A 15,833-nucleotide genomic window follows, 5' to 3' on the forward strand; every position below is an offset into this window, starting at 1 on the left:
ATATATATATATATATATAATCTAAATAAGAAAACAAAGAAAGACTTTAGCACATTTTACAATTATTTCTGTACCAATTCTGCTTTCAACATCAGTTCATACAAAAGTTCTGACTGAAATTTTGCATAATATTTACAGTTTTAAACATTAGAGTGACACTTCCTCAGACCTAGGGCCTGGGAACAGACAGTGCACTTGCACCCTCTAAAATTTTGTTGGGGTGCAAAATTCAATATTGCACCCTCTACTTACCTTTCTCAGGATTAGAAAATAGTGTTTAAAAATTGATCTGTAAAAAATTAGTTGAAGTTAGGTTTCTTCTCAAAATAAGAACATTAATAAAAAGAAAATCCCACCAAATCCCTAGAAAGATATATTACTGAACTAAAGCATCTTCAACATTAAAATTAACATTCTATATATATAACAACTGTGGCCACTCTCTCAATACTAGAACATTTGATGACCTATTAAACTTCACAATCAAGTGCCCTTCACAGTGTAGCTATCCATTTCCTCTGAATACCATAATTGACCCATCATCATCATTGCTATCATGTTCTACTGCTACTACCCTTACCACAACTAAACAATAGCAACAACAAGATCAGCATTGTAAGTCACTCATCAATACTGTAACAATTGATGACCTATTAAACAACACAGTCTCTAGCTCTTCTCCACACTCAGGACACTGAAATTCTTCTCAGAATAACACAAGAGATCCATCATCTCCATCATCATCCTCTTCTACTGTATCATTACCACAATTACTATTCCAATTCGTGAAGAATCACTCCTTTCTTCTCCCACTGTCCCCCTCAATCTGAGTGTATACCTGACAGCTCCATGATAAATCTGCCAACTGTAAATAAAAGAAAATTATGAACACACAAAACTCTCCAAAATATGCTGCTATTCTTAGCATGAGAGACTATGCATACACAGTGACTGTAACTTTACCCATTTACCTGGGACAAGATGCACAATTCCTACAAGCAATACCAACCAACGCCAAACCACACATCTTACAACACCACCGTCACCACCACCACCACCACCACCACTAAATGCTAAATCACACTTAATAGTTTCTACACGTAAAAGCACCCACTACACTCTCGGAGTGGTTGGTGTTAGGAAGGGCATCCAGCTGTAGAAACTCTGCCAAATCAGATTGGAGACTGGTGTAGCCATCTGGATCACCAGTCCTCAGTCAAATCGTCCAACCCATGCTAGCATGGAAAGGGGACGTTAAACGATGATGATGATGATGACACATGTAACCCGGAATCCTAAAATCTATTGCTATCCCCAACCCAAAAGATTAAGTCTGATGTGTGACTGTCCCTTCACTCATCTTCCAGGGTTTCAATGCACTAGTAAAAACATGACACCAAACCACCAAATCCACAGTAGAAACATCCCTTAAAGTGACAGTGTTGGTCCAGACTTTCATTGGAACCCAAAAGTCACCCATATATTTCCTGGGTACAATAGTAAAATCAACAGCTGCAAACCATATAACTAGAACCATATTCAACAGTGCAACCATACCAACTCCAGACAACAACCCCTCCCAAAAGAAGAAAATTCTTTTTTAGCAATGCTGGTATAGGTTGGTTGGATGGTTTGACAAGCTGACAAGGCCAGGAGCCACACCAGATTCCATTGTCTGTTTTGGCATGGTTCTACAACTGAATGCCCTTCCACTTTACAGAGTTCACTGGGTGCTTTTTATGTGGTACCAGTGCTTTTTAACATGGCACCAACTCCAGTGATTTTTACATGGTGCCAGTACCAGTGCTTCTTATGTGGCACCAGTACCAGTGCTTTTTACATGGCACCAGTACTGAGAGGGCCACCAAGTACTTTACACAACAAAAACCTCTTGACTGAGAGTGGGGGAGTAATAGTTTTGAGTGGATGGGGATTTGTGCCATTTGAGAGACTTAGGGTATAGAAGGGACAGAGATAGGTGTCTTACTGTAGAGTAGAGAGAGAGACTTAGATTGTATGTACTAACTAGTGATACATTATTGTTGCTCTAGAAATACTTTTCTAAATGCCTTTGTAAATGCTTGCTGTACACAGATATTTAGGATACAGAACTAATTTGAGTTTACATGTCACTGTACTTTAATATGGCAGCGGCATGAAAATATCTAACAGTAGTGGTTCTGTATAGAAAATAATAAGATTAGTGTCTACTTCTAGTAATGATAGCAACACTTCAATAAAGATAGTGCAGAAGTCTATTCAAAGCCCTCTCTGTGTATAATCATTCTATCTATTTCACATTTTCCACTTTATAAAACTGTTATTTAAATATATATCAAGAGTCGTGACAGACAGATAGTATCAGCAATTGGAAAATCAATGGAAACATTCCTCAGTTCAATTGAAAGATCGGCTGAGATGCAACCAAAGCTAAATATATGACATATATTTTAAAGAATTGTGTACAAGTTTACATTATTATAATACTTGACAGAATCTATTTTAAAAGCCAGTATATTCCACTGGAGTTTCACTTGGTTGATGCTTAACCTGAGTTTCTGTGAGATAAATCCCTCTGTCCAGATAAGAAACTTATATATCACAATTGTTCACATCATCTGGCACCTAACTTCCTTGGCAAAGCATGTTAAAGTAATAGAATGGTGAAGCTTGCCCAAAGATATCAAGCATTAGAAGGTCTCTCTCTCTCTCTCTCTCTCTCTCTCTCTCTCTCTCTACATGATCATTCAGTACACTGGAAATAACAGCCAGTTCCTTCTTAAATCACATTTCTGTCTTTGAAAGGATACCCACATTGAATAATGTAGTACTGATTATACTGTGAATTTACATATTATCAGAAACAAAACATACATAACTGATTCTCATTGTTCTAATTAGTTGGGGTTTTTTTTTTTTTTCATATATACATTGTGTTTCAACATATGACAGATGCTACAAATTTAAATAAGTCAATGAGCTTATTTTAATTTATTTATTGTATCATCATCATTATTCTTCCAGCTCTTTATATTCTGAGTTCAAATGCTGTCAAGGTTGACTTTATCTTCCATCTTTTCAAAATCAGTAAATCAACTTCTTGCTGAGCACTGAGGTCAATGTAATCAACTTCCACCCCATTTCAAAACTGCTGGCCTTGTGCCAAAAATTAGTAAGAATTATCATTATTATTATGCTCACAACAGATTAGACTGTTGGAAAATAAAAATTCCTAACATGGGGCTACAAGTAACCTTAGATGCTAAGAACCCTCCTAATTATCTTAGCCGTCCCTAATAATACTGTTCTCTGGAGCTGTACTAAACTGGGTTTATTATTGTTATTACTATCATCATCATCATCATAGCTAGCTGGAAAAATCATTTGTGCATTGGACAAAATGTTTAGTGAACTTTTTCTTTTGACTCTTTGCATTCTGAGTTCAAATTCTGCTGAGGTCAACTTTGCTTTTCATCCTTTCAAGATTGATAAAATACATGCCAGTTGAGCATTGCAGTTAGTGTAATTGATTATCCTCCTGTTGCAAAATTTCAGACCATGTGCTTATAGTAGAAAGAATTATTATTAGTAGTAGTGTTGAATGACAGAATTAGTAGAATGGCATACAAAACTCTTTACATTCAGAGCTCAAATCCAAATGAGGTTGACTTCATATTTCATTTTTGAGGATTTTATAAAATAAGCACCAGTCAAGTACTGTGGTTAATATAATCAACTGTTTACTACTATAAATGTGTTGTCATGTGTCTATGTTATGAATCATAATTATTATAGTATATATGTATGTATTTCTAAAGTTGAGGATAATATTTAATGACATTGATGAGATTTTAATGGCCTCTTCATAAAAAGTTTACAAGTAGTATGTTCATTTCTAAACAAATTATTTGCTTTAACATTATTTTTTTTTCTTTACTCATCAAGAAAAAACAATTTCTTGCTGTTAAAACATATTACTTGACGAAGTTATTTATTTACAAGTTCAGATAGAGAAATAATATTGGCAAGTATTTAAGAGAAAGTTGACTATGTTTGTTTGAATATATGCATGGATTACATATACTGGGTGAAATGATGCTCTGTGTTGGTGACAGAGAAAGACAGAAGAATTACTTATATAATAGTAATAATAATGATAATAATAATCCTTTCTACTATAGGCACAAGGCCTGAAATTTTGTAGAGAGGGGAGTAGTCAATCATATCAATCCCGGTGTTTCATTGGTACTTAATTTACCGACCCCAAAAGGATGAAAGCAAAGTTGACCTCGGTGAAATTTGAACTCAGAATGTAGCGACAGGTGAAATGCCTAGGCATTTCACCCAGCATGCTAATGATTCTACCAGCTTGCCGCCTTAATAATAATAATAATAATAATAATGAACTTATTGCATACAGTGCATGGATGTACTACAACTCATCTGAAAAAGAAGTAACCAAAACTGCATGAACAGTACATAGAATATGCACAGGGAGTGAACAGTGTATAAGTCTTAATAAAAAAATAAATAAAACAGAAGAAACGGTGGGGGGCATCGGGTGTACTGTTGGCAGATTTTAGGAAGCTCGAAAGTTTTGTAGGCTGTAGTGTCCTGACAGCTAACAACTGATGCAGGTAGTTTATTCCTGTGAAAAAATGTTTCCGAAAGTCATGGGTGTTGTGTTGTTTTTCTATTTTGTAAGCATGTCCACAAGTGTTAGACTTATGGAATTCAAAAAGGTGCCCAAGATTGTTGTTGGAAAGATGGTGGATAATCTTGTGCGTGTGTACCTAGTCAGTTGCCAGACATCGGAACTTTAATGTGTCCATACCCAGAGAAGCAAGATGTTTGGAGTATTGTAGATGCTTGATGGCAAGTATTTACTTGGTTGCCCGTTTCTGAACAGTTTTCAGGAGATTGATTCGCTGAGCAAGAGAGGGGTTCCAGACTAGTGATGCAAACTCTAAGTGTGGGTGTACTATAGTCATTTACAGTTTTAAATAGATACCTGGAGAGCAGCTGACAAAGGTGTTATGCTAAGACACCCTCAGTCTTCTTGTACAATCTTAGAGATGTGTTTTGTCCAATAATACCCACATCACATTCACTAACAGACTTCCTCGAGTCATTTGTGTGGCACAGAATTGAAGGTTTTTGCAAAGTGACTTTCCTTAATATCCTTTATTTAAAAATTATCATAAGTGAGACCCATGGAAATTTCATACTTTATAAATGTTCGTATGTCTATTTAGATCAATCTTGATAACAATGTTTTATTATTATAAAGATTTTGACTGTCTTCAATCCCATTCCATAGTTAAGATTGTTTAAAGCATAAAGCTCAAACTTGTGTCTCTTTGATTTAGTTACATAGTTGTTAATAATAATAATAAAAATAAGTGTTACTTTGATGGCATGCACTGCTCTCTCACTCAATAATGATGATGATAATAAAGGAAGCTGCTAGAAATGACTAGCAAAGTAGATTCTGTTATCAGTAGGATAGATACTAAAAATATAGGAGACACTAACTTATTGATTTATGCAGGAGGAGTAATAGTCACCAGAAGATCAGATATCTCACAGGGAAAGATTAAAAAAGAGCAAATGAGGAGAAGGAGAATTCAAAATAACATGAAGTAAGACAATATCTGATTAGAATAGAAACCTGGAAGTTAGGAAACACAAGATGCAAATCTTCCTTCAAGAAAAGATACTTAGTCAAAGAGAAAGGATTTGGGACAGTAATAGAAGAGTTGAAACAGCATATCATAGCAGTAGCAGGCAAGCTCTCCAGTTATCAGAAAAGAATAGATCAGTATCAACAGAATAGATTATTTAGACCAGAGGAGATTTTATAACCAAATAAATAGTGGAGAATTAAGAACTGAAGATGAGAAACCTAATGCAGAAGAAGCTAGGAAGTTCTGGAGTAATATTTTGGATAAGCCTGTAAACCATAATGGAGATACAGTATGGTTAAAGAAGGTGAGGGAAGGAGTAGTGAGTGAGAAGCAACCAGATCTAAGATTAACTAGTGCATTAATGAGTAAAGTGTTAGGGAAAATGTCAAATTGGAAGGGCCCAGGACCAGATTTAATCCAAGGGTACTGGCTAAAGAAATTCAGTAGTTTACATGGGAGGCTGAGGGAACAACTTCAGGATTGCCTTAATGGAGAAATAATACCAGATTGGATGACTAGAGGGAGCACAATACAAATTATGAAAGATAAGAGCAAGGGTAGTACAGCTAGCAACTAAAGACCAATCCCTTGCTTATCATTAGTGTGGAAGCTGTTGACAGGAATGCTTTGACAACCAGAATTTACTATCAGAAGAGCAGAAAGGCTGCAAGAAGAAGGCTAGAGGAACACATCATCTATTATATATAGACAAAGCAATTCTAAATGAAGTAAAAGCTAGAAAGAAAAATCTAACAACAGCATGGATAGATTATAGGAAAGCCTATGACATGATCCCACACTCATGGATAAGTGAATGTTTGAGTATATTCAGTATAGCAGACAACACAAGAGAATTAGCTGTAGCATGAAGAAATGGAAAGTAAATCTCTACTTGGGTGACACACTCTTTGGGAAAGTTAAATCAAAAGAGGAATTTTCCAGGGGGACTCATCCCCTTTAATATTTGTCTTATGTTTGGTCCCCCTCAGTTTAGTATTAAGGAAGGCAAAGGCAGGGTATCAGTTCAGAAATAGTAAGGGAAAATTAACCATTTGCTCCACATGGATGATCTGAAGCTTTTTAGTAAGAATTAAAGAGATAGATTCCTTAATGCAGACTGGGATTTGGCATAGATAAGTGTGAAATATTAGTTATGAGAAGGGAACAAGTAGCCAACAGTGAAGGCATCCAATTACCAGATCGCCAGACATTAAAATCATTGAAAGGAGAAGAGATTTATAAGTATCTAGGAGTATTAGAATCTGACAGAGTACTAACAATGGAAATGAAAATTGAGAAGGAGTACCTCATAAGGATAAGGAAGCTAATGACGTCAAAGCTAAATGGTTCGAATCTAGTGAAGGCTGTAAATACTTGGGCAGTATCATTACTTAGATACTCAGCAGCTTTTGTAGAATGGACAAAAACTGAATTAGCAAAGTTAGACAGAACTAGGAAGGATTTCAATATGAATGGAGGACTCCACCCAAAGGCAGGAGTAGCAAGAGTATACCTACCCAAAAAGAAAGGCCAGAAAACCAAGAACCCAAATGAAGTTAAAAACCAGAAAAAAGAACTGAAATTATCTGACAGGCAGGAGAAGGTGAGCATGGTAGATTCCCAAAGATAGTTGCAGTAAATAGTACTGAGAAAGGAAAGCTGAAGAGGGAGACAGAAAATTTATTAGTAGCTGCACAAGATCAAGCATTAAAGACTAATTGGATAAAAACCAAGATAGATTCCTAATGTAGATTATAAAGCATTACTTATATAGTAGATGAATGTAGCATGCCGGCACAGAAATAATACAAGAAAAGACATGACAATCTAGGAAGAGCAATCCATTGGGAGCTTTGTAACATACTGATAAATGGTATGAACATGAACCTAGTAAAGTACTAGAAAGTAAGAAATACAAGATGTTGTGGGACTTTAACATTCAGACTGACAGTAATAGAAGCTAGAAGGTCTGATTTGGTAGTAGTAGATAAAGAGAATAGAAAGTTGCAAATGACTACAGTCCCAAATGATGAAAAAATTAATATGAGAGGTATAGAAAAAAAATAGCAAAGTGCCAGGACCTAGCTATTGAATTACAGAGATTATGGAAAGTGCAGGTAAATTGTATCCCAGTAGTTATAGGTGCACTGAGAACTATCCCTAAAGATCTGAACAGATGGATAGAGGAAATAGGCATAAAACCCAGTCTAGTACAGCTCCAGAAAACAGTGTTATTAGGGACAGTTAGAATACTTAGGGAGTTTCTTGACATCTAAGGTTACTTGCTGTAGCCCAATGTTAGGATTCTTTTCTTTTCCAACAACCTAATCTGTTGAGTGTATATGAAAATAATAATAATGTCATAAAAGTAATATAAGATATTTACAAAGGGCACCAAGAGGGCCCTGAATAGCAAAACCAATGTAGCAGTGGACAAAAAGCAGTTCCCTATTTACTTATATTTCTATATTCTGAGTTCAAGTCTTGCCAAGATTGACTTTAGCTTCCTAGATTGATGAAATATGCAACAGTTCAGTACAGGGAACATCTTAATCAACTGTATCATTCCTCAAAATTTTGTGAACTTAAGTTAAAAAATTCTTCCTGTTATTATTTGATGTTTTATTTGCTTTGGATGGAAACAGGATTGTGTTAAGCAACTACATTTTTTTAGCATCGGTGGAAACGTTATATGTTATTAATACTTATGAAAATCTTATATTTATGATATTAATGTCATAGAGATCCACCTAGTTAGTTTGATTTTATCGGTTACAAGAATTTTTAAAAAATCAATTAGAAATAGTTGTTTATATTTTTTTTCATAAACTGTGAAAATTACTATTGAATGACTGACTTTCTTTAAACATCTAGAATTTATTTGTATGAATAGCTTCTCTGTGTTCACAGCTAAACACTGCTAGCATTGTACTTCTGCTAACAGAAACGATACTTAGGTTTACATTATTTCTTAGCTAACTTTTGAAATCTCACCTTCAGCTTGTCCTCATCCCATACTGTTCACCCCCAGCCCCAAACCTAACCTGTGTCTTTGCTAGCAACTTGATATTTGATATTTCAAAACTACACTCACCTTGTAACTTAATAAAAGAAAAAATTCTGTTGTAATACTGATTCTCTACTTTCTTTTCTTTTATCTTGCATTTTTTATCTTATTTTTGTGAATTATTTTTTAATGTTTCCTTTTTTTTTGTTGTTGTTGTTGTTGTTGATGACTCATTATAAATATTTATGAATAAAATAACTAAATGGAGCTCATTGAATGTCATTTACTTTTAATTCTGACCTTTTTATTCGGTGTAAGCGTCCCATTTCTTTGCGCCCTGATAGTCATCCTCCTACTTCTTCACACCCTTTATAGTTATTGGCCAGGCCAGTGGCTAAGTATTGTACTGCCACACTCCTCCTATTCTCAAATTGTCAACAGACTTGAGTTTCATTCTTTATTTTTTATTTTAACATTAGCAGTTTGCTGCTTTCCAGTGAAAGTTTCAAAACCATTTTAATTCCACTTGATGACTAATAGCACAGCTGTGTGAAGCTAGACAATTGCAGACCAGTGCATGCAGAAGACCACCTTTATTCTCTGCAGTTTCACCACTCATACTGTCAGTTGTCAACACTCTGAGCCAGTAGAGATTTTAATTTGGGAGAACATTGAAAACAAAGCAGACAAGAGCCACAGTTAGCATACAGAAAAACTAGAAGCTATTTTCGTTTTGATTTTGTTTTTTTTTTTTATGCTCCTAGATTTATTCCTCTTACAGATTTGTTGCAAAATATTGCAACTTTAAAATCAATTTTAATGCATTTCCCAAACAGACCTTCTCGATTTTTTAAAGGTGCAATGAATGATGAGGAAGAATACATGCTTTTGTTTGGTGGGTAATTTTTATTTATTTTTTTTTCTTCTCGCTCTCTCTGGTTCAGCAATTTACTATATTTCTGTTACTTTCCTCTTTCTTTCAAACTGCATGACTACCTCAGTATAATATTATTTTTACTACCATAAAGTTTCTAGAATAATAAATCTAATTACTGCTATAGTAATCTACTGCTTTTTTATGTAGACATTTTTGTTTTATTTAACAACTTAGATTTTCTTTCACATTTTTTGGTTTAAAAAAAATCTAATCCACAACAATATTAAAGTTTACATGTTATTGAATAGTAAATTTAAGTTACAAGTAAATTGAGTTATGACTATGTTTTGTGAAATATCTCTATCTCTGAAGAGTTTTAGTATCTCTACAATAAAAGGAGTGTCGGTTTCTAAAAGCTTTTCAAGATTGACTGAAATTTGTGTAGCAATTTGTTTTCCTCTGTTTATGAGGCTTGTTCTCTAAAAAATGTGGTTCCCACAGAGAAACGAAAATATTTCTATTTCTTAATCAACAACAAATAATTATAATAATGTATTAGTGTTTCTTTTATGACCCTTGATATGTAGATAAAAATGTGCATTTAAAAAAAGAAATTTTTTAATGGTTCATTCGTTTCATCACTTAAATGGTATAACAGCAAACAATAAATAATTAACTTTGTTAAAAAGCCACAAATTTGTGGTGAGGGTGTCTAATCAATGTGACCAATTTCAACGTATGACTGGTATTCAACCCTGGAGAGATGAAAAATTTGGACTTTGAATGTAAAAATATGGAATGAAATGCTGTTAAACCTTTAGTTCGTGTTTTACTGTTTTTGCCAACTCACTAATCCTGGAATAATACTAATAGCAATAATGATTTCTTACATAGATAGAAGACAACTTTACTTTAGGATAAGTGTAACTTGTGGAACTGAACTTAATGTACTTCTGGTCGTCCTTTATCAACCCATAGACAATGAAGGACAAAATAAACTTTGGATACTGCAAAAGAGCTAATCTGAACCTTTACTGACTCTAACTATCCTTAATGCTTCCATAATAACAATTTATAGTATAGCTACAAGGCTCCAAACTTCCAGGAGGCTGTAGCTAGTTAGATTGACCCCCAGTATATGACTGGTGCTTTTTTTTTTTAGCATTCTCAAAAGAGCAAAAGGTAAAGTTGACCTGAGTAGGATTTGAACTCTGAAGATTTGAGTGCCTAAGTACACATGTGATTTTGCCTACTGCTCCACAGTTTCTACTGTTTATTTGCCCCTCTCATTATAATAATGATAAAGAAAACCTTTTATTTTAATACTGCTTTCTTTTTTTAAGCACTATATCAGTATTTTCAAGGAAGTTGGTATGGGTAATAAGAACAAAGTCCAGTGAATTATTTATACTTATATTATTGGCATCAACCAAGTCTGCTCTACATTTTCATTTATAATAAAAATTATCTATGTAATATATAATTTATTCATTAGTCATCTTTTCTCTTTCTTGTCCGATACTTCAAAATTAACTTTATCTTTGTAATACTTTTTATCATTATTCAAATACACCAATACTATTATTTATGAATTATTGGTTTGTATTGCTTGTCATGGCAACCCTATTATGGCTGTGGTGTTTAGTTGTCAGTGTACGTTGTGCAAAATAGGTCTCCAGCCATAACAATAGCTATACACATTTTTGGCTCGTGCAAACTTTTCTAAGGCCAATCATGTTAACGTACAATTTTCCCACTGATTTTATAATAAAATGCTTTCAAATATCTATAAGAGCAATAAGTGGGAAATGTTCTAAATGTTTTCTGTTTCTGTCTTTTTTTTATTTTCTGTTTTATATTTCTTGATGTTAATGAATTTGAAAAAATATCAACAAATCAAATAAAGAATTATACTTCTTGGTATGTCAATAGGTGTGACGTTATTTTATATGCCTCAATTCTCCTACTAGATTTTCTGTGAAAGTTATCTGAAAAGATATGGTGCTGCACAACCAAAATCTGGTTAATGTCTCATCTCCTTCGTGCTGGATAAAAATATATATAAAAACTTTCCTGCTTTCTGTATCATTGGTCATAAAGGATGTTGTTGATTAGGTCCATGTCAGCTCTGATCCAGTTGACTTAAGATCAAAGATCAGGCATGATCATCTTTTTTTCAAGCATATTCTATCGAGGACTATCTTATCTAACATGGCTTTCCTTTTTAAGATGGTTTAATGAACATTTGGCTGCTATTTCTTTAGATTGAATGACCACATAGACAAGCCCTCACCTTTTTAGTAATGCTCCACAAAGGACTAAGAACTTCACAGTCACGCTTTTTCATTATTATTTATAGTAAGGAAGTGGGACAGTGCTCAAAGCCCTTTCAGGTCCACCCAGATTGATGAAATTGACAACTAATGTTAGCCAATATTCTTGACATCATCATTTTACATTTGCTTTCCATTTTGGTATGGATCCGATGGGTTGTCATAACAGCTTTCTTCTTCAGTACTGCATGTTGCTGATTATCTTGGTCTTTTGTCATTCTCTTTGCAAGGTATAACCTCCTGAGATCCATCTTCACCACTTCATCCCGTGTTTTCCTAGGTCTTCCAGATCTACAGATCCCATCAACTTTGAAAATCCTGCACTTATTTATACAGCTGCCATCCTCTATATGCATCAAATGCCCATACCAGTGCAATCTTTACTCTCATACTCTACATCTGGTTTATCTTATACTTAATTTTTTTACAGCTCATTTATTTTGATTTATGTACACTAACATTACATATCCAATGGAACATTTCTCACTCTATGTCTTTTTAGTCTTCACAAATTCTCTGCATTCAGGGCTTATATCTCACTCCCATACAGCATTGCAATTCATGCATAAACATCATTCAATCTGCCTTTCACTCTGAGAGAAAATCCTTTGCAGCCAGCTGTAGTTACAGCTTCCTGAACTTTTTCCAATCCTGGTTACTCTACTTTCTGGACACTCACCTCCATTGCTAATTCTGTCATCTACATAAGCTTTTAGGGAATCATTTGGGCAGTTGAGAAAATCTGTTTCCTGTGTACTTTAGTACTTACTGTCCTCTGTGCATCTGCTGCATGCAAAAACTTACTTTCCTTGTTAGCCTGCTTATGATTTTACATTTTGTACCACTCTGTTTTACATTGGGAACATTATATGCAATTTCAACCTACTCTTTATGTATGTGCTTAGTGATCATGGCCATTTCCCTGGTGGTATCAAAATCCTATCTTCTTTCCTACATCCTATCCTTTAGTATTTGCTAAGTTTACTTTGGAGGTCTCTCAATTTAAGGTCTAATTACCCTGTAAAAATTTTTTGGATGCTGCATTGTACTCCTTTTTCCTATATTAATTTTAGTGTGACTTATTTTGTTGCAGCTACATTTTGACTAACATGCTACACCTGTCAATCCACATCTCAGCACCTAAACAGTTCCCACATTTTAAATATATAAAGAAGAAAAATAAATTAGTACCAAATATATTGCTTCAATTTTTTTTTTTTTTTGTGTGTGTGTAACTGTGCAACTTTTATCCAAGTTTGTTCTTCCTGTTTCAGGAAATTATTTTCCACATTCCTCAAAATTGTAACTGAATCTGACATCTCTCCTTCTACATAATACACCCAAACAGCTATACATTGTGCATGGTTTTTGTTTATCTTGTACTAAAATATAAAAAATAAAAGTGCTCAGTACAACTTTCTTGAACGTATCTAGAGTCTTATATATGTTAATTCACATGAGATAAACAGGGATAACACAACTCAGTCACTATTTCATTTGGTCACTTGACCTACACCTGCAATAAGATGGTTCTAGATGATGTAATCTGTACAGATTATAAGTTGTCCTCCATTATACATAAGTAGAGAATACTTTCTTAAATTCTTAAGAAAGAATTTGGGCATATGTTGGCTAATCAAAATTAATGTGTTTTTTTTTTTAATTGAAGAAATAAGAAAAAAATTTTTTTCTTTTAAACTTTTGAAGAAGAAATTTAGAAATTTTTTTAAACAAATACGTGGAAAGTTCGTTGTGGTCCTTAAAACTGTTATTTCAACTTTGGGGGGAAAAAAGGAAACACTTTCATTAACCTGAAATGAATTCATGAACATAACTCTCTTTTTTATCATTGATGTTTGTATTCTTTTTATTGAAATCGTCCAACCCATGCTAGCATGGAAGGCGGACATTAAACGATGATGATGATGATGATGATGATACATTTACTTAAAACAATTATAAAAACAATAAAGACAGTAAGAAAGGGAAAAAAATGTTCATACATTCATTTCACATTAATGAAAGTGGTTTATTTTTCTCTAATGTTGAAATATATGCATGCATACATATACACACATACATACGTTCTCAGAGTGGTTGGCATTAGGAAGTGCATCCAGCCATAGAAACCTTGCCAAATCAGATTGGAATCTGGTGCAGCCCCCTGGCTTATCAGTTTTCAGTTAATCCGTCTAACCCATGCCAGCATGGAAAGCAGACGTTAAACGGTGATGATGATACATGTATGCATGCATGCAAACATACATTACATAAATGTGTAGGTAAAGGCATGGCTATGTGGTTGAGAAGTTTGCTTCTTAACCATATGGTCTGGAGTTCAGTTCTGCTGGGTTTATCAATACTTTGTGAGTGAATTTCGTAGACAGAAACCGTACAAAGCCCATGGCGTATGTGTGTCTGTGTGTGCTTAAAGCTGGACAAGTCAGTACAAGAGAGACATGTAATGAACAGTTACACATTTATCTTTATCTGTTAACCTCTCTGTTATCTCCTTCTCTTACTACTGTCATTGTTCTTTTTATCTTAAATATATGTATCTTTACCACCATACAGTGATAAAATAATTATAGTTGGATTATGTATGTGTAGACATCTTTCATCTAATGTAGTCCTGTTGTCTATGGCAGCGATTCAACATGTGAAGATGTAAATAAAGTATCTTTCTTGAGAAAGCAAGGAAAAATTGGCTTGTAGAAGGACATCATGCTATAGATTCCTTCCTCGGGAGTACTGTTCAACCAAGCTCTATGGAAAAAGTCAACAGAAGAAACAATTGTGGTAGTGATGTTGATGATATATGCATACATTTTGTTTTGTGGTACAGAAATAACTTTAAAATACACCCCTGTAATAGAAATGCATAGTGTAAACCATGTTAGTATACAAGATAAACAGGGTTACATATGACAATCACACATGTATGTACACACATACCTATTGTTGGCACTCCTTCGCTTACGACGTCGAGGGTTCCAGTTGATCAGATCAACGGAACAGCCTGCTCGTGAAATTAACGTGCAAGTGGCTGAGCACTCCACAGACACGTGTACCCTTAACTTAGTTCTCGTAGATATTCAGCGTGACACAGTGTGACAAGGCTGACCCTTTGAATTACAGGCACAACAGAAACAGGAAGTAAGAGTGAGAGAAAGTTGTGGTGAAAGAGTACAGCAGGGTTTGCCACCACCCCCTGCCGGAGCCTCGTGGAGCTTTTAGGTGTTTTCACTCAATAAACACTCACAACGCCCGGTCTGGGAATCGAAACCGTGATCCTATGACCGCGAGTCCACTGCCCTGACCACTGCCCTGACCACTGGGCCATTGCGCCTCCACACATACCTATATGCAAGCATATACATGCATACTTATACACACACTAAGTTACATTCTTCAATAAAGTATATTTCAATTATGAACTTATAACTTTAACTTTCTTTTCTAGTTGTTTCTCAGATACTAATTTAAATTCAGTTAAAAATATTGATGCTGATTTCGTTTTTCCCTACCCCTTATTTTAAAGATTTTAGTGACCTGACTGTATTAACACTGATAATCAGTTAATATTATTGCTATTGCAGTGTACTTGATGTTGTTTATTATTCTTTTAATGAAATGAACTCAATTTACTTACCAAGTTGTCTTTTGTGATGGACATATTTTTACTATTTTACCATATATAAGTGTTTATGTGTAGGGGAGATGGTGAGAGAAAAACATTACCTTAAAACTAGTATGATTAAATTAAAGCTGAATGAGACCTAATAAATTCCAAAATTCCAAATTCTTTGGTTTGCCAGTTTTGTATTCTCTCTCTCTCTCTTTCTCTTTCTCTCTCTCTCTCTCTCTCTCAATGAATGTAACTCCTTTGCTCTATTATAGTTTTCCTATTCTGTAAATTTCCACTATAT

At 34.5% G+C, this 15,833-nt stretch overlaps 1 protein-coding gene across 6 annotated transcripts in view; it reads left to right on the forward strand.

Annotated features, from left to right (window-relative positions):
* The window catches only part of LOC106876659 (tumor protein D52), a 150,464-nt gene that overhangs the window by 59,802 nt on the left and 74,829 nt on the right, over positions 1-15,833 (forward strand). For 3 of the 6 annotated variants that reach the window (XM_014925291.2, XM_014925292.2, XM_014925290.2), the window contains exon 2: positions 9,551-9,589. The exons of the other annotated variants lie outside the window; for them this stretch is intronic. In XM_014925291.2, the coding sequence (XP_014780777.1) occupies positions 9,551-9,589 (39 nt within the window). The remainder of the gene's footprint in view (positions 1-9,550; positions 9,590-15,833) is intronic. 6 annotated transcript variants of the gene reach the window in all.

Source organism: Octopus bimaculoides, chromosome 3 (assembly GCF_001194135.2).
Source record: "Octopus bimaculoides isolate UCB-OBI-ISO-001 chromosome 3, ASM119413v2, whole genome shotgun sequence".
NCBI lineage: Eukaryota > Metazoa > Mollusca > Cephalopoda > Octopoda > Octopodidae > Octopus > Octopus bimaculoides.